General features: G+C 32.6%; 3 protein-coding genes across 6 annotated transcripts in view; 2 read left to right on the forward strand and 1 right to left on the reverse strand.

Moving 5' to 3' along the window:
* LOC132759538 (CD109 antigen-like) overlaps window positions 1-13,433 on the forward strand; it is a 43,821-nt gene extending 30,388 nt beyond the window's left edge. For all 3 annotated transcript variants that reach the window (XM_060751337.1, XM_060751330.1, XM_060751345.1), the window contains 14 exons: window positions 137-238; window positions 1,330-1,585; window positions 1,881-2,057; window positions 3,648-3,729; window positions 4,464-4,620; window positions 5,732-5,806; window positions 6,243-6,429; window positions 7,541-7,746; window positions 9,322-9,468; window positions 10,133-10,228; window positions 10,793-10,902; window positions 11,193-11,352; window positions 11,912-12,020; window positions 13,216-13,433. In XM_060751337.1, coding sequence (XP_060607320.1) covers window positions 137-238; window positions 1,330-1,585; window positions 1,881-2,057; window positions 3,648-3,729; window positions 4,464-4,620; window positions 5,732-5,806; window positions 6,243-6,429; window positions 7,541-7,746; window positions 9,322-9,468; window positions 10,133-10,228; window positions 10,793-10,902; window positions 11,193-11,352; window positions 11,912-12,020; window positions 13,216-13,301 — 1,950 coding nt within the window. In that variant the 3' untranslated portion in view covers window positions 13,302-13,433. The remainder of the gene's footprint in view (window positions 1-136; window positions 239-1,329; window positions 1,586-1,880; window positions 2,058-3,647; window positions 3,730-4,463; window positions 4,621-5,731; window positions 5,807-6,242; window positions 6,430-7,540; window positions 7,747-9,321; window positions 9,469-10,132; window positions 10,229-10,792; window positions 10,903-11,192; window positions 11,353-11,911; window positions 12,021-13,215) is intronic.
* The window catches only part of LOC132759584 (hepatocyte growth factor-like), a 91,799-nt gene extending 74,124 nt beyond the window's left edge, over window positions 1-17,675 (forward strand). The window contains exon 2 of the mRNA XM_060751400.1: window positions 17,062-17,675. Within this exon, the coding sequence (XP_060607383.1) occupies window positions 17,062-17,312 (251 nt within the window). The 3' untranslated portion in view covers window positions 17,313-17,675. The remainder of the gene's footprint in view (window positions 1-17,061) is intronic.
* Window positions 1-27,269, reverse strand: part of LOC132759562 (uncharacterized) — an 82,924-nt gene that overhangs the window by 53,347 nt on the left and 2,308 nt on the right. Inside the window, exons 2-4 of one of the 2 annotated variants that reach the window (XM_060751355.1) lie at window positions 25,702-26,941; window positions 25,259-25,428; window positions 23,446-24,655 (exon numbers count right to left, since the gene is read on the reverse strand). In XM_060751355.1, coding sequence (XP_060607338.1) covers window positions 24,428-24,655; window positions 25,259-25,428; window positions 25,702-26,941 — 1,638 coding nt within the window. In that variant the 3' untranslated portion in view covers window positions 23,446-24,427. Of the gene's footprint in view, window positions 1-23,445; window positions 24,656-25,258; window positions 25,429-25,701; window positions 26,942-27,269 lie in introns of those variants that run through there. The other variant, XM_060751365.1, reaches the window with a different exon arrangement.

Below are 27,269 nucleotides of genomic sequence, written 5' to 3' on the forward strand. Positions count from 1 at the left end.
TTGTTTTATCATGACGCGGCTCAAATTTTGTACCTGTTAGTGGTGTAAAGTGACTTGGTAGCATACATTGACAAGCTCGAAAAACACTTACCAGATTGCATTGAATACCACTAGTAAATCTCCTTGTCGGTTTTAGGTGGTTGTGACTTTGGAGAAATCAGATGACTTTAAAGCAATAGATCATGACAGCCCAGGCCACACAGTGTTTGTTTCTAAAGATATCACAAAAACAATACACGTGAGTACAATTTTCGCGTCTCAATTCATATTATGAAAATAATATGCTTACTGTATGATCTATTTTAATTATTATGCATACGATTGTTAGTAAAAAGTACTTGTAGTATATATAGTTTTAAATTCACACATACAGACGTACAAACATGCATGCCCGCGCGCGCGCGCGCACACACACACACAGCAAACATTAACATTTGCTCGTCTTACCTCAGTGCTAAAAAGATCATGCATTAATTGGTTATCATAATAAGGAAACAATTTAAGAAATATCATTGCATGCAAGAGCAATAAATCTTTGTCAAACATGACTCTTAAAATTCAAATGAATATCTTTATTGTTGTGGCAAATCCTGACCGGAGAAATTCAAGTAATAAGATGGTTATAATAATAAGTAATAAGATGGTTATAATAATTAGCAAAAACCAATGCCTGACTATGATGTTTAAAAGTGTGGTAAAGACTTTTTTGTGGAATTTTTAGCAAATTATTGTATACACTGTCAATCAAGGATTTTCATGCTAAGAGCAAAGTATGACAAAAGTTTGAATTATCAAAATTATACCCATTAAGCAATAGAGTAATGGTTATTCGTACATACACGCACTTAAAAAAAGGTAAATTAAAGGACGACCGGATAGCTTAAGTTATGTTTGTGTAAACTTGTACTGCACTGTCTTTATAGGGTCATAATTTTTCATTCTATTTATTAGTTTCTGTAATCATATTTTATACAAGGCTTAGATTTGTTAATATATAGATTTCAATGTCTGTTACTTGTCTGAATATAATATAAGCATACGTCTTTTTATAATTCTTACGTTTTAATGTGAAAAAAAACACAAATCTAAAATTTGTTTAGAATTAATTATATCTATGTCACAAATTATCAGTAGAATTTAAGTATGTCAATAATGAGCAAACTCATATGTCAAATATTCTACAACAGTTACAGTGATATGACTGTGTATTAGAATTATGTGACATATAGTTCGTGTGTTTTTGAATGTGTCCATGACTGTGTGTGCGCGCGAGCGTGCGCGTACATATGTCTATCTTTACTATCATTTAACAAAGTGTGTATTTAACAGATTGAAGCTGGTCAAGCGGAATCTGTTTTTATACCAGTCGTTGCCAACATCATTGGAGCAGCTAAAGTAGCCGTGAAAGCCCAGTCAGTTCTATCAGGCGATAGAGTGATTAAGGACCTGATTGTTGTAGCTGAGGGGACACCCATGCACTTCAACATACCCGTAATACTAAATGAACATACATCCACTGATATTCCGTTAAGTTTCCCGCCAAGTTTTGTAGCTGACTCTCAGAAAGTACAAATTTCAGTTATTGGTAAATACTTAGATTTTTTTATTTCTTTCACTAAAACGTGCTGTACTCAAGTTTGACTGGCAACACTAGTTGTGTTACCACTATTAGTGTTTACAAATAGATCAATAATTGAAAATTAACATTAAACTATTGTAGACATAATTATATACACCTATTTTACTGAAATTCAACACAGACTTGTAGAATATATTTTTATTCAGCTTATTAAATACATTTAGTATTGAATCAACATTCATAATATATCCTTTATTTTTAAGAGTGAATTTATTTTGAAAATGCTTTGCTAATATTGTAGGTGATACAATGGGACCGACCTTGAAGAATCTGAAGAAACTTCTGCGCATGCCCACCGGATGTGGAGAGCAAACAATGACAAGCCTGGCACCCGATGTCTTCGTTTATAATTATCTCAGGAAAACAGGCCAACTTACACAAGCACTTGAATCAAGAATCCTTGAATATGTAATGAAAGGTTATTATATTATTGTATTCTTTACCTCAGTAAATATTTTTAGCTCCTCCAAATAAAACGGAGAGGATATATAACCGCCGAATCGACCTACCGTAGTTTTGTACTTCCTAACGCACGTTCCTCCAGGTTTTCCTAGGAACTTCATTTTGCGAACAATATCTTTCATTTTGAAAGGTCGATACCTTGCATTGTCTTTTATTGATTGAAAGAAGCTTGGGTCAAGGTCACTTTTGCTTTAGGCTAAAATGTTCTTGCTACTTTGCCTGCACAGCGTTAAATTTAATGCGTTATGTAATTGCCAAGTATATATGCCTTGGTTGGTCCTCTAATTTAAAGTAGAATCCAGAGACGCTGGGAACAATTACAGTTGATTGTCATCAGACATTGCTAAAATTTACTTTTTTCATTTGACGTAAATAGGACTGTTATAATATATTTTTGCTCACACATCCTTCATTTATTTTCTGATGATTTTGTCTTCATGTTTCATATACTGCTCAACGTTTGCTATATACACCAACTTTTAAGCACTTTATAATAAAAACTATAAAATGATTCAATTACTTATTTTGCATTTAGCAATATTTTGAGATTGCCTCTAGGCCCAATTTTAAATGCAAGTTGTTTTATTGGGTAGTTTTCACAACCTTGTTGTCCGATATTACAAACAGATGGTCGTTCAAAGGTCAGACCTGTTTACATTGGTGAGGGATTGTGGAGCAAGTGGTGCAACAACAATGCATCTTCGTAATGAACTTCTTGATACATCTCGGGTCATTATTTGTACTCAGACACTGTGCAATAGGTTGCATGAGGGCAATCAGCGATCACGTTTTTAAAACACCCGGTATCATAATTTTATTGCGACGTCAAAGTCAGGACCGTTTGAAAATAAATGGCGAGTGAGCATGTAAGGTGGACATGTGGTCTTTACTTATGAGTCTAGGGTTTGCATAGCCTTTCCTGACAGACGTTGGATAATATAATGAAGATATGGTCCAAAAATATTGTTGAACACAACGGTAACAGGCTGGATCAGTAATTGGGTTGGAGGGACCAGCTGTACTTTGCTGTAGGAGGTGTAGGAGGGCCTTTTTCTCCTGTAACACATAACTAATCAGTAACATTTGTACGACGGTATTCAAATCATTGTCGAAAATATTCAAACTAAAACAGTTGGTGCATAGCAAAGGTTGAGTAGTATATTTGAAAGATAGAAAACTTAAGTGAAGTGGTCCTCTTTTTCAAGGTCAAATTGACCGGTTCATTATCTGAAATTTGATCGGAAGATATAATTATGTGAATATAAGAGTTACGATGTTTTTTTTTCTTTTTCCATGTATCAGTTTAATAAACAGATATCTACGAACTTACATAAAAAAAGATGCCTTAAATTTTGTTGCCCACGGTGTCTCTTCTAATTGTTTTATTCTCTAGAAATATTGCTGTTAATAAAAAGTAAACAAATTGTACAATCAAGTTAGTATTATAATATCTTAGATAAGTTGCGTTTATATTTTAAACGTAATTCTTTCTTCAACTCTCTGGACCAAATGAGACAGACAAATAATAATCATTTTGTAATTAAAGGCTACCAGCGAGAGCTGACTTTCCAGCGATCAGATGGATCATTTAGTATATGGGGACAACAAGACACAGTTGGAAGCATGTGGTAAACTTATTTTTATTTAAACCGATTAAACACTAGATTTTATCAGTGAGATAACACATAAATAACTAACTTATCTGTCACTTTCATTTCAGCCATGTCATTCCTGCGCAATGCAAAACTTATCTGTTTGATATGAAATGGAGTGTTTTTACTTTATCAGTTGGTTTCTATGTTGTTCAAGTTAAAGAGAAGGGAAAAGCTGCCCATCTCCACTCACAGGTTCACTGACGCTTTTGTCCACTTTGAATGTGCGACAGGCGCATTTTGTCTGTCTTGTTGATTTATCGCTTTTTTGTTTGTTGGGGCTTTTGTTCGCCATGAATATTTTGTGATAGCACTTCGTTTTTTTGTCCGAGGGTTTTGTCAGTTTTGTCTATTAAACCGGGGTCATTCGCCTTGTAGATATTACAGTGGCTTTCTTCCGTCCCTCTAAAATAACGTGACAGTGTTTTTTTCTCCCTTCAAATGTTACTGTCATCATTACAAGCGAAATATTTACTATACTGTTGATTTCATAAGTTTTTAGTCGTTGGTCAACAAATGTTTAAGTTAAAATAAAGCGCAAAAAGTTTGTTTTGAGTAATAGAAAATAGTTTTCTAGGGGACAGAGTAGGAGGATGCTCGGTTCATCGTTTTAAGATACTTGGGTATATGACAAATATGATGTTTTAGGATTGAAAATTATTCTATGGAAAATATTTACGAATACATTACAACAACTGTAATATTTGCAGGCTGACGGCATTTGTTTTGAAATCGTTCCATCAAGCGAAAGGATATGTTTATGTTTCACAGGACGTGTTGAATAAAGCAACTAACTGGATCATGCGCTATCAAAACACTGATGGCTCTTTCAAGGCGGTCGGCTCTGTACATAGTACATCATTGCAGGTACTTGTAAATATGTATATTATAGACACCGTTATTGTTTGATTGTATAAACCTGTCAATGAACCTTTCCGAGCTTTTGTAGCGAAACATTTAGCCACACCCTTTCCATACATTGCTAGGTCAACTGCTCACAAATAGTATCACAAACATAAGCACGTGTTTTTTTATTGTGCAAACCAGGTCAACTAGTTACTATGTATTATCTCAGTGTAGCGATTGGATAACAAGTTAGCCAATTTGCATAAAACTGTAAACACCGAAAAGGCCCATTGCATTCTGATAATACCGTCAAGCACACAATATCTTAATATCCGATATATTGCGAAATATGGAAAACTGGGTTGATATTTTCTAAGTTTGATCGAATATCTAAATGAGTGCTATAATGTATTCATAATTGACAGGTCAATAAGATCAGACTATAATAGTACACTAGTGCGTCAAAACAAGAACGTATATAATGAATCTAATAAACAGTTTATTTAGAAAATCTCTATATGTACGTCTGTACATATATATTAATACCAGTGTACGTAGTTTGTTAATCCCTGAAGATACATGCATATGACTTATTTGAACTAGTTTTCACATTTCATTATTGTAGTTATTCGTGAACACAGTGCAATACTTCATGATTCTGTATTGGATTTCTTAGTTTTGAAATGCAAGATGCAACTATAGTCACCATTGTGGTTAATTTATATGTATTAATTTTAAGTTATTCTTGTTTCGAAAAATATGGCATTAACCTTTTACAACATGAGCGTATTGTTAAAAATGACTGTTTTTATTAAAAAGCCTCCAGTTACAAGTTCAAACTGATATGAAACTATGAAAAATGCTTTAAGTCTGATCAAACTCTTGAAACAAATATTGACTGGACCATAGCCTTTGTAGCAGCATGCTCAATTTTAAATTTCCTGTTCCTGATTCGAAAGTGCTGCAACTTCTCACACTCCACGATATAGAAAGCATGTTTCGGTTCTTTATGGCATATACTGTATAGCAGCCATACTAATCAGATTTCGAGGAGTGTATTTGCGTCTTTGGATTAAAACGGTTTCGCACATTATGTATGAAATATGTATTGTGAACATTTTGTCTTGTACAGGGTGGTTCACGGTCCAGATATAGTCTTACTGCATTTGTTTTGATTGCGCTTGCTGAAGTACGTAATTCACCACAGGTAAGACAGTATAAATTGTGTTAATTTATTTCTATTTCTGAAATTGATTTATTCATCTTTTATTGATTGTTTTGTTAATATAAACAGAAACAACATATTTTCAAAATAATAAATGGCAAACGGGTTTGATCCAAGTTCTTTCAATCTGGCGACCGGCCCTTCCCAAACAGTATCTATATTTTAATTTTTTAAGTAACAACGAATTGCAATGTTTACTTATTTTACTAAGTCACATGTTTAGAAATTATAAATGTTTTACCTGACAAAACACTCAACTCAGCTCTAAATCGTACGTTATATTTTGTGTACAGTAACTGAATTCAATTATGTATAGCGGCATTTTATCAGCAAACAAGCATCTACGTTGATGCAAGGGAATATAAAATCTAAATACCGCAAATTATTTACTTTCATATTGTACACTGTTTTTAAATAGAATTTAGACAGCAACTTCCATAAAAGTATTGTAACAGCAAGGCGATTCCTAGAGAGAGCAGTTTACAATGACAACGTCACCGACATCTATGATCTTGCAATTGTCAGCTACGCACTCAGCAGAACCGGAAGTGTAAGGTCATACGTGACTTACAAAAGGCTAGAAAGACTTGCAACTAGGACTAGAGGTTTTTGTACTTTCAAGTATCACGATTTGTTATAATCCCTCTATTCAAAGTTTGACGGGGGACAGGAAGGGATTCTTTACCGCCCAGGACTAGAACACGGAGGTCTTGAAATACTGGTCCTCGCCTCTTCAAACTGAACTACCTTGCCGCTTTCACATCGTCACCCAATTAGTGAACACTTTGAATTAGTGCATGACATTTCAAGTGAATACTGTAGGGAATCATATGACTTTTGAGGTTACGCGTACTTTAGCATGGCGACCATAATCACAAATGGCGAAACTTTTCACTTCAAGCAAAGCATGCATGTTTATTGTCATATGCGGACGCCATACGAAAAGGGTTAACAATCTTAAAATTATTTCATGCAAAGTTATGACCCTTTTCCAAATAAGATATAATTCGTTAAGAACCATTTTCTCAAAAATGTTAGCAAAATTATTTACCTTAAACTTGATACACATGTTCGCTTTCAATATACATGTTTGTTACCATTTCAGAAGGAAATTCCTGCATTTGTTTGTATAAGTTTTCTGTTTCTTAGATCAATTTTTCAAAAAACTGTTATTTTCTTGGAAAAGTTCAATTTGTAAATAAAAATGCAGTTTTATAGGATAGGTCACTAATGCTTTTTTCTATTTCGATAATGTCCCCGTTTTGACCTTGAATGCTTGGTTACTTCATTTGTCAAGGTAAATTTCAAGTTTTAAAGATATTTACTTTCAACATGGATTAGTTGTTTACTACTTAATTAGAAATGCATTTTTAGTTGCCATTAGTCCTTAAAGAACATTTTCCTTTTCTGACTTGGAATATTTTGTTTTTTTTCCTCAAAAAAAAAACCGTAAAAGAAATCACTTCAACCAAAAATATTTTGTTGACTTTTAATTAAGGGCGGGTAATTTAACTAAAACTGTTTGCAGAAATATATCCTATTTTATATCCAACTATCCTAAGAAAAGTTGTAAAGATCTTGTCCGTCTTGTTTTCTTTTGATATTGAAGTTACTAACACATCAAATGTAATGATAAATATACAGCTGGACAACTTCAAAACTTAAGATCTGCAGGTTTGTTGAGAGTTAAGCACAATGATTCATTGTATTTTTCAGAATTTAAAATGTACTGGAATCTGACCAAAACACCTCATCAAAGTAGTTGGGAATACAACTATTATCAGAGTCCTCCGTTAGAGGTTGAGGTAGCGTCATATGCTTTGTTGTACCTCATTGACAGTAGGCAACTATCAACAGGATATCCAATTATGAGATGGTTGGTTTCCCAGAGAAATTCACTCGGAGGCTTCCGGTCAACTCAGGTTAATATGATAATTATAAACTTTGACATTATGGCAAGCGATTTCTCTTCAGTATGTCGTCACCTTAGTGCAATAACGTAATAAGTGCTTCTATATTTTAAAGTAGTTATTTAGTTATTGCACTAAGGTGACAACTGGTGTCAAAGTCATTTTTATAAAGAAGGAATAGTTATACTGTAGAACAATTTTCCTTTTAAAATACAAATAAATTAATGTTTTTTCATATGATTTTATTATTTTTTTAAGCTCGATAATCTTTTATCATTGAGGAATGAATGCTTGGTTTATCGAATACAAGTATAAACACTAAAGAATCAGATTTCATTTTAAGTTATAACCAATTCAGGGATAAATTTATGAAATTTTACTAAAAGAATTAAGAAACTAAGTGCACCTGTAATGTTACATGGGATAAAATAGAACAGCAAGAATGAAAAATGTTATACCATCGCTTGAAAACTGGCCTTTCTAATCTTCTTTATTGGTCTTTTCTTTGAAATTTTAGAATGTGAATATATCTTAAAGGTGCTAATGATATATAATAGATATTTTGCCATTTCAAGTAAAATATTTTAAAGTTTTGATACGACGAAGGCTGTACGCCTGCTAGATAAATTTCTTATAATCTTATAATGAAGATATCAACTAATTCTGCAATCACAACTTTCACTTCTTGATTTGAATGAAGGTAGAACACCCCTAATACATCTTACACTTTCGAAATACTGTTAATTGCATTGATACTGAAGAGGGCCGTGTGTTAAACTCTGGGAAGTGTTAACATTACACATTAACATTAACGTGTATCTTTCAAGATCCTTTATGAAAAGAAAATATATGTTATATATGATATAAAGTATATTTTTGTTAGAGATATTTATTGCTACAATGAATAAAAAATATAGTTCCTGATATATTTGCAATAAAATCAAAACTACACGAAAAATATAGCCAATATTTTGCAAGATCATGCAATTAACTTTTAAAAACAAAACCGAATTTGGAGGATTTTAGTGATATTTTAATACGGCACTCAAAACAGCAAAATTGCTTGACAATTATTAAATATGGTTGGGGTAGGGTAATATTTATATACGTACATGGATTTCACATACATGTATTGTGAGCAGAAACAATCATTTGAATGGTTTGATATCTGAATGGTGGTATTTGTTGCTTAACAACATATTTTTTCATTAAGAAAAGATATTTAACATTATTAAGAGTGTCCTTGATTTTGAACAGAGCCAATCGGATATCCAATTTTAAGATCCGTTTGTAACAATCTGGTCAATTTTGTTTTAATTTTGCTGTCCTTCAAGGCATGTAGCTGATATTTGGTGTTTACAGCTGTTCAATTCTTTATAGTGCCCTAAGTCATACCTTAAATTATTGAATTGAATATAATTTGATAAATGGCACATTCCATGCCTCATTTTATAAAATACATTATTACATATATTCTACAATACGATAACGCTAAGGCAAGTATGTCATCACTTTGCCAACGAAACATTATGGTTATATATATTCGGGTGAATGATTTGATTCAATACAGATTTTTTTACATTTCAGGACACAGTTCTTGGACTTCAAGCGATGTCTGAGTATGGGGCTTTGTTTAAAGATAGCCTTGACCTTAACATTGCTGTGTCGTCAGACGGCTTTGTCCAACAAGTTCATATTGAGCAAGCAGATGCAATGGTGCTGAAACTGATTGATGTAAGTTAAATATTCTATACAACATCTGGAGTGGAAAACCTTTTTGTCGTACAATGATATTTGATGTAACGGAGATCTTGAGATGTTAAATTTATTTTGAAGCCTTTCTTTAATGAAAAAAGATAATGTTGTTATAAAGAGGTTATTCTTATACCGTAGGCCAATTTGTAATATATCCTTTAGAACTTTTATTTTCAAGGATTTAACTTTCCAAGATAATATAATACCGCCTCGCATAGCACGTTACAACTGTTCAAATACTTGTTTAATGTATCATATTGTTATATACATTTAAGTTGTAAAGTAAAACTAGTCATTTGTATTTATATGCTGACAAGTCTTATATATTTTTTGAAAACATTCTATCCATTTCGACATTGATATGAAATTGCAAATTTGCAATTATGATTTTCATTTGATAGTCGTGCTGTTATATAATCTTTATACACGGCTCCTGCAAGTTTATGATATGATTTTCGTTTTTTTATATAAAGTTAGTCTCCTGCATTAATAATTCGGCTCGGGTAGAATAAGCTTTTAATCGTTTATACTGAGCCGAAGCCTGTCAGACATCATTACAACTTAATATTTATGATGAAGGCTATTGAATAGCCGTATTGAAGGTATTATCCAGTATTTATAGCTGAATTTTGTGTTTTCTTAGATACCACACTCTGCAATTTTGCGGGGTAACAATAGCGGTAACCACGTCCCGGCTGTAACCCTTACTGCAAACGGAAGAGGTTCAGTATTAGTTCAAGTGAGTATTTATGGAACGGCAGCCGTCATCAGGTCGTGTGAAGTCGCCATATCTCGTCATTTTTCGACATTTTAAAAATTATATTTTCAGTTTATTTCTAATTTGGTACAGAATATTTTATAGCTTTACAAAATGTATGCTAAGTATTATCAAGTTTACCTCGCAAATATTTACTTAGTGTTTGCAGTCTGATGTGGTTTCAGTGCCAGTAACTTTTAACTGACTTTTGTGCTCTGTCGTAAAGTTTCTGGCTTGTTGTAGTCATAATCTTATATATGATAATTTTATTATCTTAACCGGTATCTTAATTTATACCATATTCCATAATTTCATTAATTCTTAAATTAATTCTGAAATGATATTATAATTTGTCAAATCTTTAATACATATATTGTATATTTATGGTTATTTTGAGCTATGATGTTGCGAAAAATAAAGAGTATCAAACTGTTTTTTGGTTTGCAAATTCTAATGCATTATCCCTCAGCATGTTCGGGGTACTTTGATAAAAAAGATCAAGTTGTAGACATAAAGAAAATTGACCATAACATTTTTGATTTGTAGGTTTCCGTTACCTTTAATGTTGAGAGTGAGGTTTCGCTTCCAGCCTTTAATATAACTTACAACATTTTCGAAGAAACTATTCGATCAATGGTCATCCGTGCCTGCGCAAGGTAAGTTTCTAACAATGAAATCGCAGAAGGTCAGTAACGTGTCCGCTGTTATTCTAAGTAAGTTAATTTATGCACACAGCAGATTCATAATAAAAAAGTTAATAGACAGTTTTCTGCCACTGGTGACTAGAATGAATTTATATATGTTCATCGTCATGTTAACGTCAAAGTTGTATACATTTACAATAAGCGTTGATCATGCTTGCGTATGTGCGCGAGCGGGCGTATTAAGTTCATACAGCCTTTGCATTCCTCATTCACTTTCACATAAGGCATATATATGTATTTAGATATTTACCGCAACGATTTACAAGTGCTGGTATGGCCGTTATGGAAATAGATATTCCATCCGGTTTCTCCGCTGACCTTGAAAGTTCAAAAACCAAACTTGATAATGCCAAGAAAACTGAAATAAGGGACGAAAAAACAGTAGTTTTATACTACGATGAGGTAAGAGTACACATTTACCACTATTCTCATTATTAATTAACCCCTTTCACTTTTACCACTATCCTGGTTAACCGTGTAGAACATGGTAACATGAACGTCCGTGCAATCTAGCCACGTATTCACACACAAGATAAACTATTGGTATCAAATTTTGTATTTCAAAATTTTTATTTGTTCACAAGTGACTGAAAAGTGGTCTTGAAATGGCGTAAAATGTTAAAAGTTTTTGTGAAAAATGAAAAGAAAACCAAGAAACACAATCAGTATAATTTGATATTGATGCTTTTCTTGTGAAAACAGAATCTCATTCGATCAATTCTTAAAAATTTGAGATAAGATTGAAATCCAAGAAACTGAATCCAAAGCAATCCCTTTGATTACAAGTGACCGAGGTCATCAGGCGATGGTTAAATACTATATAAGAAACAAACTTTTATTCACAGCCAAATAGCCCGTTCAATGTCCTTAATTAGAAGCATATTATTGTATGTTTCCTTTATATATTGATATGAATTGCCAACGTGTAGTTACGTATTTATAAGACTGTTCTGTTTTCCAGATTTTGCCGACATATCCAAGTACATGTGCCAACTTGGAACTATTAAGGACGGATCTAGTTGCAAAGACAAAACCGGCGGCCATCCGGGTGTTTGATTATTATAAACCAGGTTCATCGAATGTTTCCAAATTATTAATAATTAAAAGAAATTATAACCTAAGTTACCGGGCTAAACTTTTTGTGTATGCTAAAGATTTGCCGATGATAATTGACATTAATTTCCATTGAAGCATATTTGTCAGTTTTGTATCAGTATGGGTTATTATTATAGTGATACATGCATACATAACTCTTTTATTTATGCGTATTACTTTTCAAAATTGTCTTTAATTATTTATTCAGCAGCATAAATAAATTTTATAATGTTTTGGTTTGTTATGTCAAGTAGATCAGTGAGAAAGACAAATCTATCAGCGTTATCAGGATCAATGTAGTTATGTCAAGTAGATCAGTGAGAAAGACAAATCTATCAGATCTATCAGGATCAATGTAGTTATGTCAAGTAGATCAATGAGCAAGACAAATCTATCAGCGCTATCAGGATCAATGTAGTTATGTCAAGTAGATCAATGAGCAAGACAAATCTATCAGCGTTATCAGGATCAATGTAGTTATATCAAGTAGATCAATGAGCAAGACAAATCTATTAGATCTATCAGGATCAATGAAGTAAAATTTAGCCTGTGATGAAACGTATCTGCTGTTATTTCAAAATTCCAAATTTCACAATTACCATGATTAAATGTTGAATTCTGCTTAAGCAGGTGCAAGGAGGTTTCGACAGTTAATTGCACATTCTATTAACGTCCATGAACAGGCTCAATCAAATCGAGCCTGCAACATTTTTCGATTTTGTCATTTTGTGCGTTTCTAATGAATTCTTTATTGCTCCTTATTTCATCAAATATTCTTAATAAAATGTCAAACTTGTGTGCGTGCGTGCGTTGGTGCGTGCGTCTGTGTGAAACCGTTGATTTAATCAGCTATTTAGAAATAGTATTTCCTTTTCATTTTACTAACTATGGGTATTGTTGACCGGAAAATTTTCATGATGACACTTTTCAAAATATCAATATTTTTCCCTTTTTTAGGGAGCAAAAAGTGTGGTGTCTTTCATTTAGCTTGCTCAATAGTTTTGTTTCTGATAAAAGTGTGTTGTTCCTTTAATACAACTTACCGTCTGTACTAATTTATTGAGTTCAACGAGTTTAGGTTAAGTTTTAATGTATATATTTTTTCACTTAACCTTTGAAATAGTATATCATCTATAAGTGTCATGTATATTTTATTTATTTTGCTTTCAGAAAACCGAGCTTTAGCATTCTATCAATCCACCCTTCTGAAAGACACTTCTGTTTGTGACGTGTGCAGTACTTGCGGCTGTATCTGAACCTCTTTTACTAATAAAAATAGCATGATGTCATGGCAATGTAAACTCAGCAACACCAAAGTTCTATTTCTTTTAGTTTGTTTGTTTTGTTGAGAAAGTTCCTTCGTAGAATAATAAACGTTCCATACTTATTTTCTTTCAAATATTGTCTTTTTATTTCAAACTTAGAAAGAAAGCGTAAAAACAAACACGTTTTTGGTGTGAAATAACACAGTTATTAATGCATCCATTTAAGCACGTTGAAAGTTGATACAACACTTCAGAAGCTAAGTATTAATATAGTATTTCATTACTTATCGATCAAGAATGAATTTACTTTGCTTTTTGTATTTTTGTAAAAGTGTTTGTAATGTCCCAGGGCTAACTAGTGTCACTAAAGTAAATGAAATGTAAAATAATACTTTCACAAAATGATTAAGGGTTTCACTATAAAAAATGAATAATGAATCGAGCCGTAATAACTTACGAATTACATTTTACATATCCTTCGTCTAGAAACACATTAATTCTGTTTGTTTGTTTCGGCTTTTCATCACACCGATACAGTATATGTCATATGGCGACGTTCCAGCTTTACTGGTAGAGGAAGACCTCGAGTGCTATTCCATGCCTTATTTCAGGCACGAACGGGCACCTGAGTAGAACTACCGTCGTCCTGTAAGTTAGCTGGATAGCTTCCCACATGAAAGAATAATAAGTCCCTGTCGGAATTTGAACTCAAAGTGGTGAGAGGCAAATGGTTTGAAGTCAACGACCTAAATTATTCGGCCACGTAAGCCTCTTTAGCAACAAAATAATACAACAAAATATGATTAATTCATCAAAAGGATCGGAACCATCGGTAACGTGAGCTAAATCTGACATATTCGTGAAATGGCAAAATATGAACTTCTAATTGCATTATAATGGAACCTTGGTTACAAAACAACACTAAATAATTAAATTAGAATGGGCAAACAAAATCATTAATTGCAAACTATTGAATCACGTGAAATACGTTGCTGAATTTCAAATGCATTATTCATTGATCAGTGACACCTAAATTGTTTTTATTATTTATTGAAACACTAGAGGCGCATTTCAGTTAATGCAGACATACCAACAGCTCAACAATTATAAATACTGGTTGAATGTCTGATAAGGTCCACACTTTTCATTCTCTGTTTAAACTTTGTCGGTAATAAGTGTTTAATTTTAACATAAGATAATGATTGTGCATGCAGGAGTAGCGATTATGCTTGTAGTTTTATTTCAATCAGTTTACTCAAGCACCTGTAAACAATTTCAACCAAGGAAGGACAATCTAAACATAGCCTTAATTGGTCATTCTGTGATGGACATTAATGAAACAAACCATCATGAATGTGCTAAGACATGTATGTCATTGAAAATATGTAAATCTATTGACTATGACAGAACGAAGAAAGCATGTAAATTGAACGATATTGACCGGTCTTCGGTTGACCAATTGGAGTTTAAAACCAAAAAGGGATCAATTTTCTCGGATATCAGCGAATGGCCTAGCGTAAGTTTATCTTTGTTTTTTAGAAGAAGCGTTTTTCAACAATGCAGCAAAACAAACAAACGTATAGAAATCCAAAATCACACTATTTATTGACACGACAAAAAATACTGTTACTATTTTGGTACAAATAACGTCTTGAATAAGCATTATTTGCAATTGAAGTGCATAAAAGAAATAGAGGATATTTTGTTTTGTAAAATAAAATTTTATTTCATTGAGTGAGCTGTAAAACCAGTAATTTAACAAAATTTAATTTCACATAATACTGTTTTTAAAGTTCACGAGGTGAAATGAAATAACATCTTTCACAACAAACAAACAAATTGTCTTTTCATTTTATGCTTAAATACATTTTCAATGAAATTGCCTTAATATTATCTGGATAATCAATCTGTTTCTCCACTGGTAGCCCCCAATTTCTCATGAAACATGAAGTCTTGAGCTAAACATAAATTCAACAATCAACGTTTAATGGTGACGGTATTATCTATTTTTATTACAAAATAATATAAATGATTCCTCGTTTTAAGAATAAAAACAAACAATTCTAGTAAAAGAAAAAAGTCGCACTATTTCCGTTATTTTTGGCGCAAGTTTCTGTTAGGTCGGGTTTCGCCACCATTTTAAAAGTTGTGTATTTCGCGGGAAGAAAATAACTGTGTTTGGCATTTTAGTAATACATCTTTTAATATGAAAGAAAAAGTATTTGGGGATTGTTACAGGCAATAAATAACTGTTGACATATGTAATAATCAAAAAAGCGGCTAGGAATTTTGAATAGATGGAATTGAAGAAACGATGTGTTACGAACGGGCTGGGTTGTTAACTTCCAAAGACTTCGGGCTTGTGACCGTCAATGTTTTTCATATTGAATTAGGGGGATACTTAAATATATATTCATATACTTTAAAATGTTACAAAGAAAGTTTTACATGTGTAAGGAAGTGTATTATTATACAGTAAAATTGTAACAATGTCAGAATTGTAAGCAAAATTAAAACTAGGGTACAACATGGGGAAATTCGTTTCAAAAAGTCTCGTCATTAAAAAGTGTGAAATTATATATTGATAATTTTCACTGTGAAATTTTCAAATATAATTTTCACGGATAAATCAGTTATCCACTCAAGAGCATAAAATAGATAGAATTCAGAGAGAATATGACAAATTAAAATATAAATTGACTGGCTAAGTACGTTCACTTATCAAAAACAAGAATACTTCAAGATTATTTTGTTTTTGATTTGATCTACCATATAATTTATGTGTTAATATTAAGTCTTTTTTCTTATACTTGACACAGCTAACACGGTGACAAAAAACGACACGTTTAAACCTAATTGTGCAAACCTAATTTTAATCTTTGGTTTATTTGATATAGGGAATGGTTGGAAATTGCAGTTCAAGGCCATGTCGTGCCAACCAAAGGTGTTATCAAAAAGAAGGTTCACACGTGTGCAAATTCTTAAATATGTTTGATAAGATCAGTTATACTAACATCGTGTAATAATATTAATAATTTGTTTTTATTTACTATTCAAATATTCGGATATGAAAACGTAAGTAAATGCGGTGCAAAGTGTTTAAGCATTCTGAAATATTTAATTTCAAATATCATGCCTTAAAAAACCTTACTGAAGATGATACGTGTTCACTTGTTTCAGAATGTATATTTGTTAAGTCCAAACACTATTGGTTTTTCAAGCTGAACCAGGAAGAGAGTTTGTAGCTTGTTTAAACCACAATCGATTCCAATTCCTGAAACTAATTACTACTGGTATTATATGAAGAAACATGGTCGTGACCCGATTATGCTCGAACCCACGATCACTTTGTTGAGACAGCAAAATCACCATGCTAACGCTATTTCGTTAAAGCGACAGTATACCTATAAACTCGTTTCAGATAAAACACAAGACATTTCGTCGGTTAAATTAAAACACTTTTGAAAGCAAGAACATTTACAGTTAACATGAAAGTGCTAATTGAATGAATCCATAATGTCCGTCAAATTATTTCGTAATAATTATCCATTCCGTCTGGTACTTTTTATCACGCTTAATTACTTGTTGTTAATGTAATTTGTTGTAAAATTAATTGATTGATGAATTAATTTGTTCATTCATCCTCTTCCATTGATACCAATTCAACTTACTCAACTCCCGGTAGGTGGTTTCTCACATTTTCCAGTTAACCGTTGTTATAAGTTTATTAATTTGAATATTGTATTTACAGATTCTGACGATTGCTTCGCCAAAAATGTTTGGAAATATGCGGGGAAGAAGAATGTCACCCGTTCGGGCTTACCATGTGATAGATGGGACAATCATATTGGAGAATGGGACATAGATGTGCAATATATCCCAGAGTCATCGTTTACAAAGGCAGAGAATTACTGTCGTAATCCTTCACCTGATGCATATGATCTTTGGTGTTTCTTACCTGGGTATTTCGAATACGAGTATTGCGATATTCCAAGATGTTAATAAAACAACTCTAAAAATACAACCGCAGTACAGTTAATTACTTTTGTAACACAAAACTTGAAATGCTCCTGTATATTACAAGAAGTAAAATTTACTACATCAAGGACACTTAACTTAATAAAAGAGATAGTGTAAGACTTTATACTGATTTTCATGTCTTTTTGTGTCCTCGCATAAAATACTTTATAGCGGTGACAACACAATTTTTACATTGCATATTATGTTTACTTCAATTTATAATACTATTTCTTTTACATTTATATCACACATGTGTCATATAACAGTGTCGTGACGTCATTTCCGCCAGTATATTTCCTCCAATAACCGGCGTACAAAAGTGCGCATGAGACGTGACAATAACTTTCACATGTGATAAAAAATCTTACATTCCTTGTCATATAATATTATTATACAGCAACTCATGTGAAATTTTATACATACGATTTTTGTTGAAAGCGTTAATGTGTTTCTGATAACTTCTAATATTTTTATGTATCCTAGCACATAATACATTTATAAATTGTTCGAACGTAAGACATTCATATAGACTCAGTACTTATCTTGTCTTCTTTTGTCCATGTAACAAAGTAATTGTTATTTTTATTGTTATTTTTTAAAATGACTACTTTGTTAACATCTTTCAATTGCTATTGATACTTTGCAAACATATTTTAGGAGTTATCAAACTTCAAAACTAATGAGTTTCATGGTGAACTGGGCTGGTTTCATTTTTCTGTTATTTGTAAAGAATGACATGTTAAATTTCGGCTAAAATGTTGTTAGGCAATGATGTACCTATATATCATTTGTATCAAGGTGAATGTGACAATATTAACGGTGTATATTCGGTACAATATAAAGAATTATAGATGTTCAGTTGATCATTAAGAATTTACAGACTACATTTGTATATCTGAATACCAATATGAATTATTTTGAGAAAATAATAAGGGACAAGTTTATCTTAGATGGAAAAAACTGTTTTTGACACTACTAAAATTGGGAAGCCGTTGCAATTAAAATAATAGTCAATAATAATACAATAACCGATTTTAAATAACAAGAAAATCTAGATACCATTTCAAATGATATGAATATGAGAAAGACTCTAAGAATAATACGACTTAGCTCTCGTGTTCTTGGGCAATAATGAAGTAGATTTTACACTGTCGATAGAATTATTAGAAATTGTATATCGTGTTGTTAAATTAAAGTGAATCTGAATATCATTTTGTTTGATGTTTTCCAATACACAAAGATCTGAGATCAATATATCTAGGTCAATGCCTATAGCCATCTGTTAAAAAACAATAAATTATTCCTTTATAGAACATATTTTTTGTTGTTGTAAATATATAAAAATGAGGATACAAGTCTGAAATAAGATTATTTTTTGCACATTGACATTGTGTGTATTGAGATTAATAATTTTATTTTATCACTTCCAGTTTAAATCTCGGAAAGTTGAGTCAGAAAATAATGAGCAATAATGGTGTGAAATATTTATCTTTTCCATATTTTGTTCGTGTTTATCTTGGTTAGAATTGCAAATTTTCTGATTTTAGGCTTTGTTTTTTCCATTGAAGTTACTTTAATCCCTAATGTGTAGGCTAAAATGTTTCAGTTTTTACTGCTACAATTCATGAATAATATAAAAAACAAAGTTTTTTTTTTGTTTCCATTCATGTTGGAAACGACACCGCATCCCAGAGGTCCAAAATCAAGGAGAAATAACAAAGATAAAAAGTATGAACAGCATTTTTTGATAGTCATGTGAATTATTTAGTAAACATGCAGTAAATGTTAATACACCAGTAAGCAAGAAGAAAATTTATCAATATTTTATTTGCTATTATTGTGTGCGGTCTCAGTCTACTGATTTTGATTGTCAAAATGTGACTAAATAAGTAATTTATTTGCTTAAAAAAAATAGAAGAAAAAAATAAATTTCTCCCATTTTAAAGCATTAAAATATATAATGAGGTCATAATTATCTTGTATGACGCAAATGACAGATAAAATTTACAAGATATTTTTAATTACTTATTTGACAGACGATTTGTGACCCAAGAAAAAGAATTGTTTATTTATTTCTTAGTGAATCATTAACATGAGTACTTACATGTTGCTATAGGTGTTATTGTTGATACAAATTAGTTTATATACTGTATTAAATTAGCGCCTGTAAAGAATCATTGATGAATTCCCTGAGGCAATCAACTGTTTGTATGAAACAGAACTATGGAAGTCTGATAAATTTTGACTGTAAATTGTTTCAAGGAAACTGATAATGACGACTGGACTGTATGAAATGTAACAAATTCTAACCAAAGTAAATCTGTTAAATTCAATCAATGTTTGTTGTCATAATACAAATTTATATGTTTTTGACGCTCAAAATATAATTGTAGTAAGAGATTTTCCTTGCAAATGCATTTGTCTATAAACTCGCCACCGACATTATACGATTGAGCAAGTTAGGTTCACTGGAAGTGCAGTCATTCCTGTATTGCAAAACACTAGAGAAACTTACAACTAGGACTGAAGGTAATGAAGGAGGAGAGAAGAAGGCGGTTCGGTGAAATGAATTCCTTCCCTATCCGTGAACTGTCACACAGTTTTATCTATATAGAGTTTTTTGAACGCTTACAGATCTTTTTCAATAAGTGAATAATAGCAACTTGTAATTGTCGTTACTTGATCACGTTATTTGCACGCGACAGTATGTACCATGATAGATCACATGATTGTTGAGGTATCGCATATTTACAACATCGCGGCCAAACTCAATTTATAGACAATTTCAGATTATTTGACAGTTTTCAGTTTTACAGTTGAAAACTAAAATTATTTGACAAAAGGACAAAACTAGAACAACACGTTGTTATGATAAGGTGTAATACATAAAACGAAGAAATTATCATAAATTAGTTAAGAATGAACATTCAATAACCGTAACAAAATTACCTACAATGATCTGATAAAACTCGAAAGAAACTCTCAAGTGCGGAAAACCCACCTCCAAGGGTTGGAAAAACTATTCATCTTCTTGATCCGCCAAAAATAATTCAATAATTTCTTTACAAGGGTTGATAACTAGGAATTAAACATGCCTCAAAATAGAAAAATCCTACTATTTTTGTCTTTTGTTGCGTTTGAAAATTTTCGTCAGGACAGCAGACATTCAATATGACCCAAAATCCTACAGGTATACTGATCACATATTTATAAATCAGGTTGGCTCATACATTTACCTAGTCAGACAAGAGTTTTATACTGATATTCAATTTATTAAATTTCATACACGGTTCAATAGGAAGCAGTACTTTGTTCTTTATGATGTTGAATTTGTGATGATGTACAGGAGATTATTTCGTAAACAAACAATAGTTATCAAAAGACAATTTTATCACCATTTTTGTAAACATACGACCAATGAAACTAATCATATTATTTACAAGCGAAGGTTCACTTTATCATTTTAATCTAGAAAATTCAGCGATGTAAAATGTTAAAATATAAAAGAAAGTTACTGTTTTGTTAAAAATATTAGGTTTCAAAGAATTCAAAGATATACATGGTAATGATGGACTTATTGAGATTATAAAAGCGATTATAAAATGAGTGTTCAACTGACTTCGTAACAAACACTATCTGTTTAAGATAAAATTGCATAATTATGTTCTTATGTAGGTTAACTTTGTGATATTAATTTACTGATACGAAGTGTGGAATGACTTATAAAATATGAACTAATATAAGGTTATAGTATTAAGAGTTCAAGTGATACAAACCAACATTTTAGAATTTCTAAAGTTTTATTTAACTAAATATTAACTCGTAATAATGTAATAACCTTCACATGGGAATGAACCCTTTTAATACATATTATTCTAGCCATTTCTATGTCTCAAATTTAAATACACATCATCAAATGTAACTTTAAAGATTACAGACAAAACTTATTGTTAGTTGGATATAGGCTTATATAGAGCCTATTTGTCCAACCATTCCCGACTGCTACTCTATGATAATGATTAAAGTAATCACGTCTTTAATAGACACACACGTCTTTTTGATGTAATACAATTATGATGGTTTGATTATAGATATGCTAACTTAAATCTGTAACATTAACTTTTTATATCAACATATTAAATTGTAATTTTATTATCTTATATTTAAACGTTAGTAAAATTGCGTACCCCAACAAATTCCTTCACACAGAAGTCTGAAATATTTGACCTTAGGACTGTATAATTATGTTATGTACGAATGTTATTTGAGTAGTATCGTTATCGCCACTCGTTAATTACTCAGCTCAGCTCAATCTTGTATGCACCCGGGGAATTCTGATTTGAGTGCGTATATGACTTTGATTATGTTTTAACGATAAGAAGACGACATTTGCGAGGGGTCAACAAAATAGAAAATGCGCCATATTTAACAAAGAAAATGTATAGGATGAATAAACAACTAATCACACGAATATACATCAAATTGTTTTGCTGAACATTGGGCTTTAAAATCAAAGAAAACAAACGCATTTCTATAAATACACCCCACCAGGTATTCATATTATATACTACTCATAATTTGCTAAGGATCACTTTTTCTACAGTGAGTTACTTTTGTGTATTTGTAATAAATGTGAAAATTGATTAAAAAGAATTAAATATAACTAGTTTGGAATTGATTTTTGGAATTGATTTTTTTTTAAATAATAAAAAAAATGGAAGTGTTCCTTGACGTGTACCTGTTGCGAAATAAGTGTGCTGGACGAAAAATGAACATTTTGGGGATCACATTGTGGAATAAAATATCTTGCAAATTAGGAAATGGTTGGCGTATGGAGGTTATTCCGAGTTTGGTGTCCGCGGGCATTAATTACGGCCTGACATCGCCGCCGTATGCTGCTGATGAGCCTGCGGACCTTGTGATAAGGAATCTGGTCCAATTCCTCTATGCCTGCATGTCTTAGCTCCTGAACTGTTCTTGGTTGGACGTTGCGTAAATATTTTGCTTTCTACAGCGTATCCCAAGCATGCTCAGTTGGATTTAAATCCGGGGACCGCGCTGGCCAATCCATGAGGACTATAGTTGCCTCCTCAAGATATCGGTTTGTGATGTGGGCTCTGTGTGCACGGGCGTTGTCATCAATAAGAATGAAATCAGGACCGACTGCGCCAGCATACGTGCGTACATGGACGTTTAAGATTTTATTGACGTGCATTTCTGCCGTCAGTGTATCGTTTCCAATGATGTGTTGGTCAGTTTCCCCCTGAGCGCTTATTTCCGCCCACACCATGACTGAACCCACCCCAAAATGTTCGTGTTCTGCAACGCATGCAGGAGCTAACCGTTCATTTGGACTTCTCCAAACCCTAGTCCATCTGTCCTTGAAGTCCACACAAAACCTTGACTCATCAGTGAAGTGCCCCGGGGTCCACTCATTAACTGTCCATGTGACATGAATCTGCGCCCATTGCAACGGTCTTGAATATGGCGTTGTGTCGATGGAATGCGAATTGCCTGCCTCCGTGACCTCAATCCAGCATCTTGCAACCTGTTTCTTACAGTTTGTGTGCTAACACGCACACCAGTTGCATTCTTGAAGTCGAAAAGTAAGATCGTAGCGTTCAAGAACCGTTGGCGCCTGGTCTGAAGGACAATAAATCGGCTTGAGTTGTTCAACGTTCCCGACCTCCGGCGTGGCCCTGCAAGACATTTCAATAATTTGAAATCGGTTCGACATCCTGGAGACAACTCTCTGGGATACCCCAAGGACATAGGCAACGTGCCTTTGTGAACGGCCTGCCTCGAACATTCCAATACCCCTGTTCATCTCATCTTCACTAAGGCGACGACTAACCTGTCGATTTGCCATAGTTTGGTAATTTCGAACACAGTTTTACAATAAAACGAGACAAATATTGCCGTTTGTACGCATTTAAGTGAAAGCACATAGACATAAAACACCAAAATTCCATGGATATGCTTGTCCACGTGCTTATCGTGCATGACAAATCGATAACTTAAGTACACGATTATGCGGTCCCCATACAGGTGTATCGTTAGCGGAAATACGATTTTAATATCATGATAATAGGACTGAAATATGCAATGTCGAAAAGGTGATCCTTCGCAAATTTTGAGTTGTATATTATGAAAATAGTATAGTATTAAAAGACAATTATTTTCACACTAAATTTATTACGTTTGTATGGTGTTCCGTTTAGACAATCGTGATTTTATTTTGTCCTTACCTGCGATTTACGATGGTGAAATGCGATGGCAAACGATGTTGGCATATGCCTTAAAAGGTAAAGCTAACAAAAGGTATGTTATAGCCCAATTTAACGGAAAAAATGACTAATTATAACAAAATCGTACTTTTGTTACAGATTCGACAGAAAATTGTATATTTTGTAATGAATGAACCAAATGTAAAATTCTTTAGTCGAAATGTTCTGCACCTAAACTTTAATGAATATGTCAAAGAAATTTTGCAGGAAATGCAGGCTTATACATAACACTTCCTTTATGACCCAATAAGTTTTGATAATCAGAATGTCATTTCATTGATAAGAACTGTCGCATTTTGTTCCATTAATTTATTCAATTCTTCACTTTCAAAAACCAGACTTTCATTTTTGTTCAGTAAAGTAACGAGATTTTATTTTGATAAAATTACATTGAAGATTGCATTTAACATGACCCTTCGTAATAAAGGTGTGATGAAAATATTTCAGATGTGAAAATGTTCGAATGACATAGTTTCCCGATAGGCTCTAATACTTTAGATATTTATAACTATAGTTTTGATATTTAGTAAAATTCCATTGTCATCTACATGACACGTGGTGTTTAACTTGCTCAATGTTTATTTTTGATATTGTATATATCACATACGTCAGACGTCAAACAGCTATTGATATGTACCTTTATCAATGTAAATGGGTACCTTAATTTTTTCACTTCTAATACAATTTAAGCGAGCGTCGCATAGAATGTTAAGATATCGTCAATAACAAAACTGACACAAGTTTCGCCTAACATTTGGACACTTTATGTTCAACTGGCAATTTGATTATTGAACAAGCACATTGTTTTTATTAAGGTTTTTGTCGTTCATATATCAGTTCTTCCATTATCGGAGTAGAAGAGCTCTGTTGAATGTATGTATCACGTGTTGACTCGTCTGTTAAATTGACTGATGTGTCAGTGGAATTTTGGCAGTAAATAGAAGGAACATTAGCTAGCGCCTGAGTTGGTGAACACTGTTTTTGAGGGATGACATCTGAGTCAATTTGCTTCTTCTTCTCTTTTCGCCTTTCAGCTTCCTATAATACCAATAACATTAAAACGATTTGTTATCATTCTTCCGGTTATACATGTATTACATCATTTTTGTCAGTATCATTCAGTTTAATAACAAATACAATTGTTTTAAGCATTTTATCAGTGAGTTTTAAGCAATTATAGAAAACAGTTACAGCATTTATCAGACGTTATGGTCCATTTTATTGTAAACATATGCACCGGTCGATATTCAAATGAGCAAATTACGATCCAATGGAAACAACGTATAATGACCACCATTTCTAAAATTACTAAAATAAATCCTGTTCCATGGTCTCTTAAAGTAAAGATGTTGTTTCATGTCTTTGTTTAAATAACGTATATTACGTCAAGAATGGTCATTCAAGCGAATCGTTTAACCTCCAAAGGTATGAAAAATGACACATTTGATATATTATTTTAATGATATGCGAGGAATTATTTGGAATGCTGCACTTACTACATTAATTTACATTTTGTTAAGAAAGAAAAGAATCTTTTCGAATAAATGTTTATTATAATTTGCAAAAATTACATTGCATTTACATTCTTTAGAATGAAACTTTATTGAAACTCTTTAAGTAGTGATGGAAATATGAACATACATATTTAAGTATTAACAAAGCCAATTCAGGGTCATCTAAAGCCCTTTCCATAGCACTTTCCGCTTCGTTTTTCTCAAAACCCATGTTAGTAAACTTCGAAACCTCCCTTTGAATGTTTTCGTAAAACCGATCTTCCGATTCTTTATATCGTTGCCGCCTGTCATTGCGTTCTTTATATGAAATTGATTTAATTACAAATATATATTATATTTATTTAGTGATGTGTTTTAAGTAAAACTCAATATACATCTTAAGTTGCGTATAAGCTGTAAACATATATGTAAATTGATAGTGAGCAGAATTCATTACTTATACGATATTAACTTCTTACATTGAACAGATATACGATAAATATTGTACATGCAGTGAGTATGCAGCTTATAGATACATTTTCGAATATCAGTTTATGAAATCAATATAAACAACGCTGTACAAACCAGTACCTTTATCTCTTTTCTGTTTCTCATTCAGCACATAATATTCAATTAATTCAATAAAGGCATCAACTGTTTTGATACCTTGAGGCAATTTGCACATGTTCTTCATGTCTGTTAGCATACTTGTTCTGTAATCCTGGATCTGGGGGTGCTTGCGTCCTGAATCGATGTGAATATGCTTGTCTACAATACTAATAACATACCCTTGTTGAGCACATGTCATTAGATCATCTATCACTGACTCTAAACAGTGTCTCATTGATATCTTGTCAGCTATGCAATAGACATCATGATGTACACATACCGTTTTAAGCATATATGAAGTAAATGGATTAAAAAAAGCATATGCTTTGTCCGTGTATAATTTTGTTACATATTTCAAAAAAATATAGATAGTTTTGTGTTCAGGTTTCATCACGCTTTTCATGTATTCAACCTCAGCTTCGGTGACTGTTATTTTAAAATCCGATTCTTGTTGTGTTCCTATCAGGAGTAGGGATTCACGACTAAGAACAAGTTCCGCAAAAACTGGACCTGCACAGTCTTTAACATTAAAGCAGTCCTCAGGTTTAAAATATCTAATAGCTGGGGACAAATCAGTTGTTAATTGTCTGCCCTTGTATTTAAAATAAATAAGAACATAAGGTACGGTGTAATCAGCTCCCTCAAGCAAAAGGGATATTTTGTTTACGGCTGGTAAATTGATTGTACCTGTCCAATGTGTTGGTGAACCTGTTCCTGGTCCCCATCTTAATTCATTTTTCTTTGCATACTTTCTGAAACCTTCAATAAAAACATGACCAAATCGATGTTCGCCCAGGCCTGGAAAGTTTATAGGCTGAAAACACTGAAGGTGGCCACTTTTACAGAGGTCACTACATCTAGACTTAAGATCATCGTCTTTCACTTTGACTTTTACTAATCCTTCATAGAAGTTTGATTCGTCCCTATCTATGTTCAGCAAACCTGGTTTGGAGAACTCATCAATAACAGCTAAGTAATCAAATTCATTTGGTTCAAGTATTTTTGTTCCCTCAGCATAACTGCCAACTCCAATTAACTCTTTAACTTTAAACAGAGGATTAATTTCTTCAACTTCATCAAGCCACTTTTTTATATAGAAATGTATTGCACTACGAATATGCTCCGCTTCTTCAGATATAGTTTCTGATTGCACCGATGCAACAACATCGTTCATCAACTGCCCATAAACATCATCATGTTTATCTTGATCTCCATACATTTTCTAAAAGATAAGATAGTTAAAATAAACCATGCTTTGTAAGTTACATTTTTTTATATTCAAAATATGTTTTACATTAACAATTGTGCCATTTTGGATGCAAATAAGTGATTTTCTACATGTTTTACATTTTCTTCCTTTTCTGACAATATGAAACCAAAACTATTGCAGAGCAACGTTCAAAGAAGACAACACTCGATAATGTCAAGCCATATACATTCACCACACACGTAATCCAAGTTGGGCATCGAACAAAAAGCAGAATGAAAATGAAACATGACACTAAAGGTTAATCAAATAAGTGATAGTATTTATAAAAAGTGCTTTCCTA

This window comes from Ruditapes philippinarum, unplaced genomic scaffold (genome assembly GCF_026571515.1).
Source record: "Ruditapes philippinarum isolate M1 unplaced genomic scaffold, ASM2657151v2 ctg3755_1_1_1_1, whole genome shotgun sequence".
Lineage (NCBI taxonomy): Eukaryota > Metazoa > Mollusca > Bivalvia > Venerida > Veneridae > Ruditapes > Ruditapes philippinarum.